Below are 20623 nucleotides of genomic sequence, written 5' to 3'. Positions count from 1 at the left end.
TTCTATGCGTTACAAATTTGAGACTAAAATTAATACACCTTGATATATATTTCATATATACAGAGTATAAAAATGAAAGTGCAATTTTATATAGTAAGAAAAATAGAATCTTGACCAAAATGAAAGTAGAAAATATGGAAATTGTGAAAAATAAGGACTGAATAAGGTTAAAATAAAAATAAAAATTTAATAAAATCACACACACAATAAAACATGTATAGAAATATATTATTATAATAAGTTGTACATATATACAAAAATGTTATGTATAATTAACTAATTAATTAATTAATTTAATATTCAAAAAGCTAAAGGTAATAATTGGTTTTTTTATATTGTAGTACTTCATTTCATATTATAAAAAAATTAAATTTGTTAATATTGGATTTCTGTGATTTGAAGTTGATTGACTCTTCACACAGTATTATATAATATAATAATAAATATAAATTGGTTTAATTTTGTTTATTTAAATTAATAAAAACTAAAAAATAATTCAATATGTCTAAATTGTTTATGATTTTTTATTACTTAAATATTATTAATTAATATATAGAAATATATATTAATTGTTAAAAATATTTTAAAAATTATTTTTTGTTAAAAATCGATTATTTTTTAACAACATACACACAATATTTGAGAGAAAAAAAATTCATGAGTTATTTGGATGATAAAACGAACTAAATATTATGATCCACAACAAACAGCACAAAACTGCTTTAATAATAATGATTCAATGATGAATTGTGTTTAGTTTTCTTTTTCGATTATGTCCTAAAACAAAAAATACCAATCAAAAATGGAACAAACACATGCTAAACTCACGTATAAACTTAGGGCACATATAAATTATCAAAATTTGATTATACAAAATCTTTAGCGTTACCTCCCACGTCTAATGTATCATTTTTGAAATAGATAGAATTTTAGTTAAAAGTCTTTATCGACTACTACTATCGTCAATTTTTTCACATTTCTAAATCACATGGTTTAAAAGTAACGGGGTGAGTTTAACATACTTAGTCTATTGGCAGAGATATGCAAATATACTAATTTGATAAAAAATGAACTAAATATAGGAAAGTTAAAAGGCAATTGATGGCAATTGTTTTAAGATTTTTGAAACTCAGGCTGGGCGTGACTATATTAACGTTATATTTTTCCGTTTAGCAAAGAAACCCAGATGAGAGATATAACAACAAAGATTAAATTTATTTTGAAATGAAACTTATGTTTGATAAGTATAATTAAGGTTACTGTTATATTCGTGCACTATTTGTGACAACAGTGTACAATACTAGGACACTGTATCTATTACATATACTGAAACACACACAATTGCTTTATGAGTAATTTATTTTAGTCGGGCACAACGGGGTTTTTTATTTTCAATAATTTATTAAGGTTTTAACTTTAAGCAGTTTTTTTTTTTTAATTTCCACCGACTAGTTCTGGAGAAATCTATGAAAACATATCATTAATCAACTGTTTTGCCATAAGACAAATCTTAAATTCGCCTACTTTTGAAGTCATTTATTTATTTAAATAATCGGATAACCCCCCCCCCCTTTAAAATTTTCAGAATTGATTTAGACTCAGCCCAACTTCATTTTTTAAAAAATCAAGCATTTTATCCAAAATTGCCCTGGCAAGCGAACATCCTTAAATACAGAATACGTTTATTAATCTACCTTTAGTCACGCAATAATTTCAATTTATCAATAACAACATATGCTGACGGAAACCTAATTTATAAGGAATTACTTCCGCGCAATTAAATATTAAAAAAATACTTACCCATCCTTCTTGTTCTCCAGCTAATTGATAATGATGTCGACGAAGTGATGATAATCGTAAACGTTCTCTTTGTAAACTTTGTTCTAACTCTAACACTCGTACTTGTGCTTCCATTTCTAAACGTTTCGCAGCATGCAATGATACTCCAGTTGTATCTAGTTCCTCTGTAAAAACGAAAGCATTCATTACATGAATGCATTCAGTTTAATGCCTGAAGAATATTGGCTTAAAAACTCACCGTTTTCTTCAACAAGTTGACTACATGCTTTTGAAGTAGCAACAACACCACCTGTTGCTGATGTAACTGCTCTTGACGCTTCCGATAATCCAGCCAAATTTTTACTTCCACGTTCGGCTTTAACACGACTGGCGACCACAAGTTGTGCAGTAGATGCTGCTATTTCTTGTGCTCCAACAACAATTTGTTCGAATTTACCTTGACCACTAACAACTTGATCCGCTGCAATTCTATAATAATTTGTCACAGATTAAGGTACTTCTGGCATGAGATTAAAATTAGTTTTGCATGAAATTGTGCGAAGAGGTAGTTTTGAACGACATAAAATTGTAAAAAAAATCGTAGCAGCATTGACCTACTCAGTTAGCTGCTATAAATTTTCAAATTGTCGATATTTAGTCCGCGATTTTGCTACAGAAGGTAACTTTGCAAAGAAAACTAGATATATATAAACAATAAACAAATAAGGGATGTTTTGAGCCCAAATAGGATGTAATTGAGCGTTTGGTTTACGAAGAAACAATCGATTGCTTTTTGCCCAATAGTCGACTCCAGTAGAGAATTGTACAAGCGGCAACGTTTTTCGATTTACTTCTGTGTTGTGACCATGTGATGACTGCTATATTGTGTGCTCAGTTGCCTTGACGATTTACAACGCGAATACAACTACTATTTAGAAAAATATTTTTTTTTTCTATCTTAAGATATTGCGTTCTACCTTACTCCGACAAAAATATCTTAATAATTTAGTTATAGAGTTGAAAAAGGAATTTTATGTACTTAGTACGCGATTTTTAAGAGTAAAACAGTGAAAACGCCTGTAAATTAAAAAATTTGCAGTACGAAAGGAAGGATAAACAAATTTCAAAAAGACTATCGCGCTGGATTTCTTTATTTAATGTTGTTAATTTTTGAACAATCTCTTTTAGTACTTACAGTAAAAATTTAGCTCCAGATCCAACAGCCTTTGCAGCTGATATTAAACCTTCAGTCCATCTATGATTTCGTTTATAAAATTCTTTTGCTGAAGCTGTGCCCTACAAATAAAAAAAAGTTTCAACAATAAAATCCACAAATTATGTAAATTTTAAACTGACCTTTCCTTGTGCAACAATTTCACCTTGTAATAATTTCGATTTTTGTACTAAAATACGGATTGCTTGCATTAATGTCGTACATGAATCCAATATTTTTTCATTTACCTCCAATTTCAAACCAGAATCCGCTGCTCTTGATTTATTTAACATATCCTAGAAAAACAAATTAGTTAAAGAAATTCACATTTAACATGGAAATTTTAGAACATACTTCAATTCGTTTAGCTGCTTCTTCAATAGCTTTGTCCATTTGTGTGAGTTCATCATCAACCAAATCGGCAATAATATCAGCTGAATCACCTTTTAGTTGTCCACTTAATTGATCAACTAAATTATTAAGAGCATCTAAATGTGTTAACGCATCAGATACTGCAGCTTCGATGTTTGTACCACTTCTTAATACTTGTAACAAAGTTGCGACACTTGCACCAAGTCGCTTACATTCATCTGCCATTTCTGTAAAAAAAAAAATTTATTTAGTGAAAATGCTTGCTTACTCTTACTTTTGATCACTTACGTTCGCCGAATAAGATATTCCTCGATGTATTTGACGTAGCTTTTCCTTGTAATAATAAATTCGATAATCTATGTCCAATCTGTATTGTAATGCGAACTAAATCATCATGATTTTCTTTGATATTTTGTAAATTTTTTAATTCATTTAAAGCATCTGATGCACCAGGTACAAGACTTTTAAAATAATCTGGACCACAGGTAGCTCCTGATAGTGCTGGATTATCTACTTCATGTACTGCATGATTTACTAAATTTTCTGATTCTAATATGACTTTGTCTAATATATTTTTCATTTGTTCTTCATGTGATTTACGTTCTAAAAAAAATTAATTCAAATTTTCTAATCAAATAATAATAATAATAATAATCAGTCATGGGGACTGCCGACAGAAGTGACAACTTAAAACTTTGAAATAACTGTGTTTTTTTTTTTTAAATTATTCATAATTAAATTTTCATAATTTGAATTTATTAACATACTATCTAAGCCCGATCACGTTTTGCTGTAACTTTGCCTGATATCAATCATTAGGGAACTAAATAAAAATTGTCTACAAACACATTATATAACTTTCATCCCTTTGTTTAGTTACTTTTAAATATTCGTTCCCGCGAGAACTTCGAGATGCAAAATCTGTATAAACACTCTTAGGTATAAATACAATGACCAGGCCAAATTTCAAGTCAATCCATCGACTACTTTTCAAGTTTTGCGTCCATAAACATAGAGAAGTTAAATTTTTATACATAATATATGCTCACAATAGGTATAAGAAATTATTATAAATACATAATAAAAAGGCAACATTATTGTTCTCAAGCGGTCTTCCATCCAAGTACTGATGTCCAATGTTTCTTAACGACCCGTTAAGAAACTTATTGTATACGATAAATTCGATGCAAAGGAACAATAAAATTAATTAATTTACGTAATAATTCAATTTCATTGTGCAAACGATAATGTATAAATCGATCACGAAGTTGCTTAAAAAACTGATATGATGTCAACTGATAAAGAAATACTAACATCCCTGCGGCAATTGTCCTTAATTCGTTTAAGAATGTATCAGTGTTACGAAGTTCTTAAAGGGTAGTAATTGTAAAGAGCTATAAACTTTATTGTTTTTTCTGTCAACTAAGATTATATCTTTTTAGTGCCTTGTGATCCGACAGCTGACTTGTTTGTTTAAATACTTGGTAAAACTTGGCGACATTTGACATTTAAATGAAAATTTTATTACAGTACCTTTTTCTAAACTTTGATCCAATTCCACAAAATGTTCATTAACAGACTTCAATCGAACATCCAAGTTTTCTTTTTGTTCAAGTAATTCTTTCAACTGGTATTCAATATTTTCTTTTTCTTTGACCACCCAATCAACTTTCGCTGTAAGATTCTTGAAAAAAAAAATTAAAGTTAACATTTTTTTTTTTTTAAATTTTAGAATAAGTAGAATTTTTAAAATATTTCAAAAATTACTCACTTTGTTCTCGGATTTTAAATAATCATGTTGTGCTTGTAGTACTTCAAGTTCTTCGACTTGCTGTTTAACCGACTGTTGTACATTTTCTAATTCTTTATTCTTTTCAGATTTTAACTCAATCACTTGTGCTTCTAATTGAGTTCTTTTTGTTTCTAATTCTTCAACTATTTTCTTACATCCAAATAATTTTTTATCTACTTCGGCTTTCTAAAAATTTGGAAATATCAATCAAAATTTTATGGAGAGCCACTCGGGAAACATACTAGCTCACAGGGGGATACAAAAAGCTTCGAAGGAGCTAATTTCTTTGGAAAATTCTATGGTGATTTGATTAGTTCAGTTTGAGTCATTTAAGTCAGACATAACTTTTGAAATTCGAGTGTAAATCTAATAAAGCTTTTTAAGGTCGAAACCTGCTTACAATTTGCCAAATACCACGATAATATTTTATCCTATTTTATCCTTCCCTCAAATCTTAACTTTTTCCGCTATCCTTGGATTGAAAAATTTTATTCAGTTAAAAATTAATATTAATGATGGTTATAAATTATAGTTTTTCTAGAAAGTTATTTTGAAATTTCAGAGACGAATTCAAGAAAAATTGAGCTGTTTTCCCGATTCAAGACGACTCTCTGTCTATATTTTAGTTGTAAACTTGGATTTCTTTTTCTATTTGTTTTCTTACTCTATAATCATACAATTTTTCTTCTCAAAAACTTGAAGAGTTTTGTAGGCAATGGTAGTATGAAAAAGCTTAATTAAAAATTCAAGCAACCTTACTTTGTCAGACATCCTTATAGAAATTTTTTCTCTATTAAGTAAGCTTAACTAATGTGAAAAAATTCTGCCTGTATGCTGCCTGTTAGGCTTTGAAGCCTAAACCGCTGAACCAATTTTAATGATTTGTAGATAGACCTCGCCGAAAATAGGAAAACTACTCCTAAAACTAAGCTTTTCACTTTTATCTACGCTTAAATATGATGGGATTTTTCCTTTTTCGCTTAAATGATGAGACCATTCGATAGATGCGGTATTTTTCTTTCGACGTGAAATTCCTTGCAGTAAAGGTAAAAATCGAAAACTTTAACCGTAAATCACTCACCATCCTCCTTCCCGAAAATAATTTTCTACATTGCGAGTGGTATAGAGTGGATAAGTGAGGAAGTTATGTCTCTAAATGAATCAATGTGTCTCATTTTATTGAATTAATTAAAATGATACATTATAGCGAGGCAAAGACGGGTTAAACCTAAATCCATGGACGTAGTCTAACTTTGCTGTGTCATCATTTATAATTGAGAAAATTTGAAAATTCCCCTAAATAAAGGTAAAATGATAACGGTTTTGTAGTACCGGAGCTATAGTTCAACATATTCACTTTCAGAAAGCGAAAGGAGATTTCCTTAGCCACTGTATTATGGTCATTAATTGCCGTTACTGGAAACGAGGGCCTTTTTTTAGCAACGGAGTTGAGATGCTTACCTGTCGAATTAACTGAATATGTTCTTCACGTAACTTTGTATAGACATCTTTGAGTTTATTAAATTTCTCTTCTTTAGTTTTTTCTGTACAAAAACAAGACAAAAATAGTTTATAAAATTCAATCATATTTGAAAAACAAAGCTATAGTTTGTGTAAAAGAAATATAAATAATAAAGCATACCCGGCATTTTTATCAACAAACTAAATCGTCGAGCTCTCTGATTTTAAATTGAATTATTTTTTATTATTGAATTTAAAACTTAAAAATTTTGAGTTTCACTAAAAATTTTGATTTTATATCCAGATTAAACTAATCAAAATATTTCAAAAATTTATCCTTCATTTTATTTACCAAATTATAAATAAAAAAAAACATACGAGTACTAAACCTACTTTCTAATTGGATAAAACTTACGTTCAGTATCTTGATTTTGTACAGCCGCTGAAGCTTGTTGGAATAAATCCTCTTTTAATTGTCGTTCTTGTGTTAGCTCACTTTCACGCGTTGCTAATTCAGTTTCTAACAATGTGATGCGCTCTTGTAATGCACTTAAATTTTTTTTATGTTCAATAATAATGCCTTGCATTTCTTGCCTAAAATGATTTATAGCAGGTATACAATAGAACATTTTTTAAAATTTTTATTTCTAAAATTATAAATTAATGTTTCAATTTTTTTTATTTCTTTACTTTTACAAATTTGCTCAAATATTTGAATACAAACAATTTTTCAAATCCATTTGTCAAAAAAAATTATTTAGTTTTTTAATGTTTTATTTGTTGAAATTACCTAGGTTACCAACACAAAACATGCAAGGTGAAACTAGACAACCAACAGATTTGACTTGGTCCTTAACCAACAGGATTTAGGGGCTCAAACAAGCAAGATTGTGGATTTATACGAAAGAGAAATTATTAAAATTTGGTTTATTGTTGGAAATTAAATAATGAATTTAGACCAGGGTAATGTCAATTAGACAAGAAGAATATCCCTGAACCCCCCTTTCATCCTTTGCAACAACATACTTATGTGATAGTGGACTTTCACACTTGGTCATGATAAAAACGAAATAAAGAAATCGACTTGATGCTGATTCAGAATTAATATTAAAATTATCTCCAATTAGCCTTTTTCCTGGGAAGATTAAAAAAAGATCCTCTAGATGGCAGGATATATTTGTACCGCCCTAGTGTTGCCATCTAGCGGATCTTTTTTAATCTTCCCAGGAAAAAAGCTAATTAAAGCATTATATTTTTTAAATAATACTAATAAAAATTTTTAACTAACTACATAATACAAATTATAAACATTATCATATTATCATTAAATCCGAACATACAATAATTAATAATAAGAGACACCTAATCTCTCCAAGAGTTAATGGTCCGAAGAACTTAGATACATCCTGCATTCTCCAAAAGGGAAAAAAATATTTACCTAACAAAACAGATAATATTTTACCTTAATCTTCCAATTTCTTGTTGTAAATGTGCAATAAGTGCATCACGTTCCGCCACTACTTCAATAAAATGTGAGCTACCAACGGGTGAAACTGATCCATTTCGACTCGCTGTATCTAGATCAACGGAATCAGATGTATCAATTAAACTACCTTCAACAACTGGATCGGGTTCAGGTTCTGGTTCTGGTGGTAATATTACAACTGGTGTAACGTATGTGCGTAGCTCGGCTTGTATCAAAAAATTTGGTGGATTCTAAAAAACAAAAAATTCACTGTAAAGTCATAAAAATGATTTTTTGGATCGTTCCAAATACGATCCTATTTTTTGGACCGTTTTAATAGAGAATAAAATTTAATTGATTAACATTTACCATTTTCCAGGGACCAAGTATCAACTATTAGAATTCTTCAATGAACATTAAAGATGCATTCGGGTTTATAGTTATTAGAATATGTATTTTTTGACCAAATGAAAGTTTTTTGTTTCTAAATTTTACAAAGCTCTATATTTAGAGTCATTTTAACCCAAAAAATACAAAAATCGAATTCATTTGACGATTGGTCGAGTATTTTCTATCGCAAATTCTACATTTTGGGAATATTTGCCACGATATCTCCCGAAATACTCTTCTGGTCATCTAATGAACGAAATATTTGTATTTTATCGGTCTTACGTAATCAATTTTCAATTGTTTTTAATGAAAATAAATCTGGTTTAACTGCATACGAAAAAATGATTTTATATCAAAAAACAAGAATGATTTCGTTAACTTTCGGAATATTAATTTAAAAGGGTCTAAACTATCATGTGATATCCTGTACTATAGTGACGAATGTTTCGAATAATAAATTAATTTTCTTACCTCAGGTAAACTTGGTATTGAAATTAAATTTCTGAAATATTGTAACGTATTTGAATTTTGATAAAATTGTTTTAAATCTCGGAATTGTTTTAGAAAACGTTTACGATGCCCATCTAATGTATCTGGTGGTAATGCTGAATGTAATTTAAATAATATTTTTACTGAATAATCATATAATTGTGCTGCATCCTGTATGCATGGTATTAATGGCGCCACACGGCATTGTCCACAACTGGTCATTGAATTCGATCGTGACATGTCCAATGAACCAAATACTTAAAATATAAAAAACAAATTGTATGTCATTAAAAAATGTGTTAAAGTCTTTTTGTTCTTATAATAAATAATAAACATTTGCATGAAAACTTTAATTTCAAAAAAGGTCTATTACAGAGTATTCCAAAAGTAAAATAAATGTTTGATGGGTAAGTAACTTACGAAATATGATTGCAGTATTTCGAAAATATTTCGTATACTATTTTGGAAGAAATTTGGCACGTTATTTGCAATATTTCTTGAGTGCAGAGACCTTGTAGACAGACGAACAAAAGAACAATAGAGAAGACTTAGAAAGTTCATTTTAAGATTCGAAACCATTTCACTCAATATTAAAAAAAAAAAAAAAAAAATTAAGAAACTTTCCCATTATATAAGATTTTTCTATGGTTATAGAGACACTATATTTTTTAATATCCAAAAGTCACTTTTCGTAATCCTTGTACTTAAAGCAATTCCATACGTAATTGCATATTTTAACGCATACAATTTTATTGAAATGGGATGAATACACGCATTCACGTATGGCATTATTGCATAAGTATTGATTACACAAAACGTGGAGTTATTGTAATAAAAACACAGTGCCTAAATTATTAGCCTTAATAATTTTATAGCGTTTATTCTTAATGTAATTCTAGCGCTAAACGAACAACAAAAATTCTTTAAATTTTTATACAACAAAAATAACTATACTGATGCCGAATTTTTTTACCGATTACTGATTTTCCATTCAAATCAGGTAAAAGACGTCTGAACACTATGCTTAGGATATGGTAGCCACAGATTTTTTTCATCTAAAAATTCTGGAGAATTAACCAACAGGTGTTGGGTTGAACTTAGAGGCTTCTACACAAACAAGGTGACCTAAAAACATTAATAGGAGAAACATCAAAAAAAGGGGCGCCAAAAAGAGCTGAGAACATGTGCAGACCTAAGGCAAGAACTGATTTCGATGTCAAGCAGCTTTACCATTGCAGTAAAATGTCTGTAAGCACCTTCAACGTCAATGGTTTGTAGCTAGGCGAATCAATCGCATTACACGCCTCCGTATGGCTCGAATACAGGCCATTAATTTGTGAAATTAGTGGCTCTTGGTTATTCGATATTTTTTAATCCTTAACAAGGGCTACAGATCGTAGTTCTACAAGACAGGAGAAGCAACAACCGATTACAAGTTTAGAAGTACACTTATCTAGCGTACCTAATAATTTTTATTTTTATTTGAATAAGATTTTCTTACTTGCAGATTGTAACGCCAAAACATCATCCATATAATCGAACATTTCCACAGATAAATGAAAGCTAAAAAAGAGAATGATACGTAAAATTACCAAAATTGAAAAGAAATAAAGAAATATAATTAAATACTTACTAAACATTAATATCATTTTCACCTATAGCTTCTAATTCTTGTTTCGTAACAACTAAATTACCAGGAAATCTAGGATTTCTTCGATGAAAGTCTAATTTCGTTTTTAATAGTGAACAATATAAATTAATTAATTTCCCATATCCTTCCCTAAGATGAACCTAAAACAGGAGTAAAAAAATTATTGAAAAGTGTTAAAAAAATATTTTATACTGAATGTTCAGAATTAACGGACACCCTTGTTACATTAGGTAGAATGCACTTACACCCATATATTCCTACACATTTACATACTTGCGCACGTATACATACATACACGCCAGCGTAACGTTGAAGCTCTCGCAGTTTCTTCCCATTTCCCTCCCCCACTCCACTGTCTTACCGCTATAGAGCGCTTCTGATTGGCTATCTATTTTAATTAATAGCTAATTAACCGTGCGTCGGATCAAAAAATGGAAGAGGAATTTTTGTTTTAGAATTTTATTTTCTACCTGATGCAACAAGGGCGTCCAATACTCCTGGGACACCCTGTATAGTTTCTATCACATATGGATTCTACAAATATTGAAATATATAATGGATTGCTAAGGAAAATTCGATTGAGAAAAACTATACTATGGTGAATCAGGTATAAGCCTAGGACATCAGATCAGAAAAAGCTTCATAAAAAATATCATTATTCGAGAAAAATTCTAGCTCACACCTGATCTGTATTTTAAGTACGAAAGACTAAAATGATTGGAAAATAACTTACCCATAATTTTCCTAAATCATCAATTTTGCCACGAAATCGTTGTGATTGTGGTAAACAATTTGCATGACCCTCACGCAAAACTTTGTGTACTACATGACAAAATTTCCATGCAACAATACGATTATCTTGTAAAGGTAAACGTAATGTAACCATCCAAAATGTTTGTGCACCTTTCTCTTGGAATGTACCAATAATTGCTTGCCGAACATGTTTCTCTTTAACAGGCGTCTCCAATTGATTTATAGCTTTACTCAGACTGGTCGCCTATAAAATAATAACAAATACATTTATTATTAATTTTTATTCAGTTTTATTATTAATAATAAAAATTTATTGAATATCTTTTGTTTTTTAATTAGTATTCAAAGTTTCAAATAAATAATTTATTTTACTACAAAAATGGCACCAAATAAAAATGTTTCATTAAAATTTTTGAATTTATAATTAAGAAACTGGCAAGACTGAAAAAAAAAACTACGAAATAATTATGCAATAAACATTCCTTATAGTTAATGAATGTTTAGTTTGCCCTATGTAGTGTTAGTCGTTTTAGTAGCGTTTGGACACTTCCCTTTTGTGCCATTTTTAATCCCCGAATCAAAAAAGGGGTGTTATAAGTTTGACTGCTATGTGTGTGTGTCTGCCTGTCTGTTTATGATATCGTAGCGTCTAAACGGATGAACCGATTTTTATTTTTTTTTGTTTTGTTTGAAAGGTAATTTAATGGAGGGTGTTCTTTGCTATGTTTCAAGTGCGAGTTTAGGGTCCCGTACCTGGAACAACTAAAAAAAATAATATGATCCTCAAAATCGGTTCAGTTTGGGGAAGGCTTTAAAGAAAAAGGTAATTTAATGGAGAGTGTTCTTAGATATGTTTCAAGTGCTAGTTTAGGGTTCCGCATTCAAAAATTTATCGGGGTTTTTTTAAATTTTGTAAATTTCATTCCTAAGTTATTTTAAATATTAAACTTTTTTGTCATCAACAAGTTTAGTGTAATTGACGTCATAGTAAAGAATGTTTACAAAAACAAAACCAAAACTAAGGCCGATTTTTACGAGGTAACTCTAACTATTTTTAATTGAAAATCATTTAACACTTTTTAAATGCAATATTTCTATGAATCAAAACAAAATAAGTCATTCATTTCATTTGGAAATGCGCACATAATGTACAATGAAATATTGTTTTTAAGATAAAATTTTCACAGATGAGAAATAATTATGAATAAATCGATGTGTAAAACCCGATAAAGAATCAACAATACAATGTTCTAAGTAAATTCAAAACGATAAAAAAAATTAATAATGTTATAACTTGGACGCCTACCAGCGAAGCGCGATTGTGAACCGACTTAAAAAAAGTCGTATATGTGTTTAATGAAAGCCATTTTCTATTGAAATATGTGTTATTGCTCTGAGGCACTTCCACTGGCGCGACTGTATCGCAACCTTTCATAATTGCAGATGCGTGAAAATTTCATTACACTATTGCTGGCGAACGAGGGTGAAGGGCTATCTCCTTTACGGTGTCTGTTTTACATTGCCCGCGTGCACTTTCCTATGAAAATTATTGGACGGCAACACAGCATCGAAACAAAATTCGTGATTTTGTATCACTGCGAAGCTTTTCAAAAGATACCATTAGATTTTTATCCAAATCAAAAGTTTTGAGTTTTTAAATCCAAAGTCCATCAGACATAGAATTTTTAAGAGACTTATATAAGAATACATAGAAGTTGATTTTACAGAACACATGTGTTGTAAATTATATGATTCATATACAAATATGGTACTATAATAATAATATGTAGAAATCTAGTTGACTCATCAACGAAGGTCATTTATTTATTTATTTATTTTTTACTTCCCAATTCATTAATACAATAAAGAAAGCGATTAATTTATTAATAGTTTGTTTAAGTATATGGTGAATTGCACTTGTATGAATTTATAACGATTTACTCACACAAGATTAAATCAAGGCAACGGATTCAGAAACGAAATTGTGATTCTCTTAATAATTGATAATATTCAGTCAAAGCCTTTGAATACTTTTAGAATAAATCAAAAGCTACGAAACGCTACGCGAAATCCAGTTCCTTTGAATAACAAACAAATAATCAATTTTTGAATGGGATTTTGGATGATACCTTAGAAATTACTATAATCAGAAAATGTACCCGATTTTTGTATTCTCATAGGAACTTCTTGATAAAAACGGAGAAATCATAAAAAAAAATTGTTACGGAGCTTAATAAAACACGGTATTTAGAGTTATTTTTACCCAAAAAAATATAAAAAATCTGATTCTTTTTATTTCAATTCTACGATTGGTCGAATATCTTTTATGGTATCGTCCGAAATTCTATAAAAGTCGAGAAAGTAAAATATTGCGAGAACCACTCAGTCAATTGTCAAATGAATTAAATTTTCGGAGGCAAAAAAAGTTTTGAATTTCTTGGTATGCATATCGATTAAATCTCAAAAACTTGAATATGGTTTAGACAAAAATCCTTTTCTAAATTCTAAAGTAATGAAAATCCAAAAAAAAATAAAAATCCATTTGTTTTTGGGCAGTTTCCAAGATTTCTTCAGGTCCACATTCATGAAAATTTTAAGCGTATTTGTATTAATTAATTTGAAAAAAAAATGCTTTATTAACACCTCCCTTGAGAAAACGATAAATCCGTCACTGATGATATTTAATTTAGAACACTTTTTTTTTTTTGCTGTTAAAGAGTAATTAATTATTGTTTTTAATAAAATTTAATTATGAAGTACTAAAAATTAAATTATGCTTACTACCGGTAATTAAAAAAAACAAAATTTAAAAAAGCAAGCAAATAATAGGAACTAATTTTATAATAAAAATAAAAGTTTTTGAACTGTAAAGGAAATGCATGCATTACATTGATTTCTACGAATTTATTCAAAGACTCAAACTGTTGTCACGACAACCGGAAATTTAAGAAATTTTTAAAAGGAAAAAAAAAGTTTCAATGTTTGTCCTAACGCTCGGCACATGTAGATCATGCTTCTTTTATGAAAAATATTATAATCTTTATATACTTCTTTTTTTCCCTCCAATTTGGTGTGCGTTTGGTTTTATATAAAAAAAATTTCCAGAAAGTTCAAAAATGTTCGAGCACGGGCAACCACGAGCATAGTTGATTATAAACAATTGAATACCATTGTCTTTGTTAATGTGGTGTAATAAATGTGTGTTTTTTTGCAAAAATAAATTTATTGTGAATAGTTAAAATATGCTTTTAACCACACATTTTTTATAGGAAGTACAATGGTTTAACGGAAATGTTAAGTTGTGAAAATCTGTGAACTAGAATGGTAAAATATACCACGAATGAATAATAAAATTCATTGTTTACACATATTTCAACAATCAATATGTCATGTCGTCTCATCTATAGTGAAACTTCGATAACAGACATTATTTATTTTGAAAATATTAACACATTTCACATTGACAGATCCATGCATTACGTGCTGGTTTTGATATATCAGAGACAATATTTTGCCAAACTTCGAACAAATAGTAATTTCTATGAAAGTTGTTGATTTGGAAGGGGGCACTCGATGAAAGTGTAGCGGAATTTAATCTTGAACTTCGAATCAAAGACAATAAGTGGTTTTTCTTGGAAACATTTTGTGCCAAAAACAAAGTATGTCTTCGATTGTAAAAAAAAAACTCTTTTAATTGAAAAAATATATACAGAGTGTCCCGGATGTAGTGGACGCTCTTCTTGCATCAGGTAGAAAATAAAATTCAAAGACGAAAAATCTTGCTCCATGTTTTTATTCGATGCACGGATAATTAGCTATTATTAAAATAGACAGCTAATCAGAAGCGCGCTACAGTGGCAAGGCAGTGGGGGGGGGGGCTGCGAGAGGGAGAGGCGAGAACTTCAACGTTATGTTGGTGTGTAGCTATGAATGTGTAGGTCGGGGCAGATATAAGTGCATCAGTCAAAAAATGGAAGAGGACTTTTCGCTCTAGTATTTTATTTTCTACGTGATGTAACAAGTGCGTCCGTTACTCCTAGGACACCCTGTATAATAGAAAGTAGGTACCTATGTGTAAAGTCGCTAAGCAGTACTAAGCAGTAGCTCATAGCTTCAGAATCGTATACCAATGGCCAATACCTGATGTCAAATTTTGATCGAGAACTGGCCTTAATAAATTAGTATAACCTAACTCCTATAACGCTTCATGAAATTACAGATAGTTAAGAATGTTTTTACGAATTACGCAATCATTTTATATTAAGAAGTTTGATGGATTGAAGAAATTGTATTACAAATTATTATTAGCCTCATTTTTTAATGATATCCAACAATTTTATGCAAGGAAAACGATTCGGGAATGCAGCAATCGAAATCGAAGCTAAAAAATTTATTTAGATAGAATATTGTATACAACGTTTGCGTTATTGATATATGAAGGAAGTTCAACAAACGATCAAAATTTGGATATAGCTCTTGGCGTAATAATTTTGAAAGGTTAAATTTAAATCATAGCGAGGATTCTCTGTATGATGATATATATTATGATTTATAGAATACATATAGTATTATACATAGATAATATTTGTGTAACTCAACTATATTTTTTGCATCAAAAAACACAAATTACAAACAGTTTTATCAATAAACCAACATTCTAATATTCATGTTATTTTTAGAATTATTCATTCGAATCCACATAGCCAACAATCAATATTATTGTAAGTTTTATTTGATATTTTATTGAAATTGAATAATAACTTAGGTCTATATTCATAGAAAGCAAATTATTATAAAAAATAATTAGTTTTGTTCAGGTAATCAATAATTGTAAGGAAAATGAATAAAGGTTTTATTTAGTGTAGTAAATCTGTTAACGATACAACGATTATGCTTTTATGGATTCGACTAAATATTCGTCAAAAATTATCTTTGTTTATTGTTTTTTCGTAAACTAAAAAGCCAACTACATCTTATTTATACAAAGTTTTCTATAATTGACTGCAGAACAATTGACTTCTTAAATAAACTTAAGACGAACGAAAAAGTTCTCTACCAAATTTTGATCTGAGGCCTTATTTCCGAGATAATTAACCAAATCAATTAATAAATCTATTCAATGACAGAGTATTTAGAAATATAAAGATATCTTTATCGTTGCATTTAATTATTGTATTATCTATCTCACTTTTTTTAATTTTTATTAAACTAAACCCAGTAACGTATACCTATTATAACATAACATGGCAATTACTAGGTGAGATTTAATACAAATTTGAAAGGGAGGTAGATAATATCCTAATTAAATGCAACGATAAAGACAACAATAATTGTTGTCTTTATCGTTGAATTTAATTATAAAATTATCTATTTCATTTTTTACAATTTTTACTAACCCCCCTCCCAAGTCACGATAGAGACATCACTCTATTTTAAAATGTTCTTTCATTGAATAAATTTATTAATTGATTTTGTAAATTATCTCGGAAATTAGGCCTAAGATCGAAATATGATAAAGAGGTCTTTGTTTCGTCTTTACAAGCTTATTCAGGAAGTCGAGAGTTCTTCAGTAAATTATAGAACACTTTGTATATAGGTTTATTTACAAAATTAATTTCTGCATCAAAAACGCGAACTAAAAGTATTTCAGCAAAAGATAAAGAAAAATACAGAAATAAATGTGCAATTTGGACTAAACACCAAATCTCTAGAGATATTAGGTTAGCGTAATGAACTTCAAAGTTAGACCCCAAAGTAACAGGAACTACTTACTTCCCCAATGTTTACAATATTCAATTTTTAACAATTTTTAACTTGCATGTTAGATTGTAAACATTTACTTTCAACAAAATACCATAACGTCACTGAATTAATAAATAAATTTTAATTTGTTCAAAAACCAATAATATTGAAAACAATTCAATCTAATAACCAATAATAATTCCGTTGTATTATTAATTAATTTTTCACTAAATTTGTCACATCATCGCCTGCCATCAAAGTTAATGAAGAGAAAAATTATCATTTTCGTCATCAACATAATAGATATATAAAACAATATAATTGATGGAAAATATTATTTTACATTATAATAGAAAAACATTGTATAATAGAATAAAGCTTCTATAATACATAAATTACATGGATTATATGGGAAGTAAAACTGATTACCTACTACCAATCAAACAGAGCATATAATGTCCGGTCGGGTCGTATTATATTATTAAATGGTTGGAAAATTATATAGAGTGTTCTATTAAACTAATTCATCCATGACTGTCGAACCTAAGTTGTAGTATATGGGGTGGCTCAAAATAACCGCATTAAAAAAGTTAAGTAAAATGTTAGAGACGACAAGATTTTAATATGGGGGGGGGAGCTACCGGATTTTGATGATCAATTCGGAAAATTTTGGGAGAAGGCTAATTTTATTTTATTTGTGTTAAAAAAAAAACCGTTTACACTATCCGAAAGCCTACATAAAAAACCTGAAAAAATATAAATTCCAATGATTTGCCTGAATTGTACGAGCTGCTGAAATTTTTCAGAAAAATTTATTTTACTCAAAATTGAGGTTATATATAAAGCTAAAATTTACCACACTTTTTTATTAATTTACATCTTTTCCCAGATTTTCATCTCAATTCCTTCATTTTTCGAAAAGTTATCAGAGAAAGTTTAAAATATGAGGTTACTGCGCTTTTCTTGAGATTTTCAGGTTATTTTACAATGTATAGGGTTCGATAGCAGACAAGGTCGATGCAAAAATTCATAACAAACAATTATTTTTTTTTATTCGCCTCAATCCGATCAATAGAAGTAGAGATATTCTAGACGTCACCAAAGAAAACAATCTAGAGATAAATTGTCCCAAAACCGCGTGCAGAAGGTCCTGCGGAACGTTTAGGAACTGAAAAACTCCTTTACTCTGTTTTTACAACGAAAGAAACCCATTTAAAAAAATTAGCCTTTTCCCAAAATTTTCCTAATTGATTACCAGGTAGATTTACCCCCAAAAACTTTAATGGCACAGTAGTAGTCTCGGCAAAAAACACTCTGTATATTTAGTTAAAACTTAATATATTTTTTGTATATAAAATGTAATACGATTTGGCATTTTATAAAATTCAAATATTAGGAAAATTGTTATGTAAATCTAACCTTAATCTATTCAAAAACCTTAAACTACATTTATTCGGATAAAAAATAAAGAGGAAATCTTTTTTCAATCCCCAAGGATATATTAATACGAAACAACAAAACTATTTGTTTTTTCAATTTAATATAACAGCAAAAAATGTTTCATTTGTTGATTAAAGACCCTAAGATAGTGACAGATTTGGCTGCATCATTTTCTGGTTTGTATCTTGTTTGGGATTTGGCGTTGACTAAAAAGAGGAAAAATTGGTAAGTGAACTACGAAGAAAACATATTTTTCGATTTTTCGCTTACTACTTTGCAGACTTTACAGACCATACTTTATTTTGACAGAAACTTCAAAAATTGGAAAATTCATTCATGGAGTCAATTTTGACCCTAATTCTTCGTAACCCCTCTTAAATCTGAAACACCAAAGAATCAGTTTTCAGGACCACTATGTTGAATAAATAGTAGGATGGGATGTAGACCTGTCCATATTTTAACTCTTTTTTCATTTTCAACACTTATGCCTTTCATTTTCCGACACTAGATCCCATCCTACTATTTATTCAACATAGTGGTCCTGAAAACTGATTCTTTGGTGTTTCAGATTTAAGAGGGGTTACGAAGAATTAGGGTCAAAATTGACTCAGAAGGAAATGAAAAGGTACTATCAAAAATTACAAATGTTCACGTTATTTTTTCATTTTTCGGCACTCGAGGTCATAAATTTGAATTATTAATGAATTCAACATTATAAACAAGTCTGCGAAAAATCAGAAGTACCGTATATTTGACACAGACTGTAATGTATAAAGTTACTGGACTAATACTGAAATAAAATTTTAAATACATTAAAAAAATACAAGTTCATTATATTTTCATAACGAGAGAAATATTTTCACTAATTCTGCTTATACACATGTGATTTTTCACTATTGAATCTGGTATTGTGGGATTCTGAAAAGAATCTATGTATAATGTTGAATTGTTATTAAAATCGTTAAATGGTATACAATCGTCTGAAAATAAATATTTATGATCGTAAAATAATCATAGAGTTTATTCTCGTCAGTCTTCACTCTTCACACTAGTTATTCCCTTCAAATAATAATAAAAATAATGATACATTTTTAATAAAGAGCTGTAATTTTTACAAAGTGTTCTAAAAAAAAATTGATATTTCAATGACAAAGAAGGATTAAATTTAAAAATAAATAGTTTAAAAAAACTAAAAAACACACTTGTGCAAAAATGTATTTATTTTAAAGAAAACGTGGGGTGCTTATTATCAAAATGATAATCCTTAACTATTGACACCATGCACCCCATGCTTTTTTTTCAATAAAATTCATTTTTTCCTTATTTACACATTCTTAATTTATATTTATTAAAATTTTTTTATACTATTCTTAATTCAAATTTATAAAATTTTTTTTACACTATTCGTAATTCAAATTTATTAAAATTTATTTTCTATTTTCTAGTTAGATTTTCTATAAAAGCATGTTTTTTAGTTCTTTTTAACTATTATTTATTTTACATTTTTTAGTTGGATTTTCTATGAAAGCGTGTTTTTTAGTATTTTTTTAAACTATTTCATTTTTTACAAAACACTACATGATATCAGATACAAAAAATCGCTAATCCTGAAAATCCCGGTAAGGATAACGGGACTAACTGTTTAAAATATTGAATTGTCATCGGTCCTCGATAAGTACTGTTTACTGTATTAAAGGGCTTCTGGCTTAAGACTATTCTATGTTAATTCTCCGTTTCTTGCATAGTAAATTGATTTTTCCAATGAAATGGAAATTGGAAAAAATAATTTCGGAAAAAATAAACCGAAAAAATAGACAGAAAAATTTAAAAGTCCAGAGTAGGTATTAATTTGTTCAAGTTTATTGTTGTAAGACAAGGTTGAATACTAGATAATAATTTTCCTAAACATATCATGTTCTAAGCAGGTTATGCAACTTAACAATGATAACTTAATAAATAAAATCAACGAAAAGCTGACAGAATAGGGTAAAATTGTAATGGATTGATGTCGGTAAAAATACACGAGTTTGACGGCCAGTGGTGGATGAGGCAAAAGCCCACTGGACAAAATCTTCC

General features: G+C 29.1%; 1 protein-coding gene across 2 annotated transcripts in view; it reads right to left on the bottom strand.

Moving 5' to 3' along the window:
- Window positions 1-622: 622 nt before the first annotated feature.
- Window positions 623-20623, bottom strand: part of LOC123295397 (huntingtin-interacting protein 1) — a 48613-nt gene continuing 28612 nt past the window's right edge. For both annotated transcript variants that reach the window (XM_044876737.1, XM_044876738.1), the window contains exons 2-17: window positions 11346-11609; window positions 10595-10752; window positions 10463-10524; window positions 8944-9218; window positions 8080-8333; window positions 7033-7211; window positions 6618-6700; window positions 5136-5342; window positions 4898-5048; window positions 3653-3967; window positions 3347-3591; window positions 3136-3288; window positions 2975-3075; window positions 2039-2268; window positions 1801-1964; window positions 623-777 (exon numbers count right to left, since the gene is read on the bottom strand). In XM_044876737.1, the coding sequence (XP_044732672.1) occupies window positions 754-777; window positions 1801-1964; window positions 2039-2268; window positions 2975-3075; window positions 3136-3288; window positions 3347-3591; window positions 3653-3967; window positions 4898-5048; window positions 5136-5342; window positions 6618-6700; window positions 7033-7211; window positions 8080-8333; window positions 8944-9218; window positions 10463-10524; window positions 10595-10752; window positions 11346-11609 (2865 nt within the window). In that variant the 3' untranslated portion in view covers window positions 623-753. The remainder of the gene's footprint in view (window positions 778-1800; window positions 1965-2038; window positions 2269-2974; window positions 3076-3135; window positions 3289-3346; window positions 3592-3652; window positions 3968-4897; window positions 5049-5135; window positions 5343-6617; window positions 6701-7032; window positions 7212-8079; window positions 8334-8943; window positions 9219-10462; window positions 10525-10594; window positions 10753-11345; window positions 11610-20623) is intronic.

This window comes from Chrysoperla carnea, chromosome 3 (assembly GCF_905475395.1).
Source record: "Chrysoperla carnea chromosome 3, inChrCarn1.1, whole genome shotgun sequence".
Lineage (NCBI taxonomy): Eukaryota > Metazoa > Arthropoda > Insecta > Neuroptera > Chrysopidae > Chrysoperla > Chrysoperla carnea.
The sequence above is the reverse complement of the archived record's forward strand: the minus strand, read 5'-3'. Positions and strand labels throughout refer to the sequence as shown.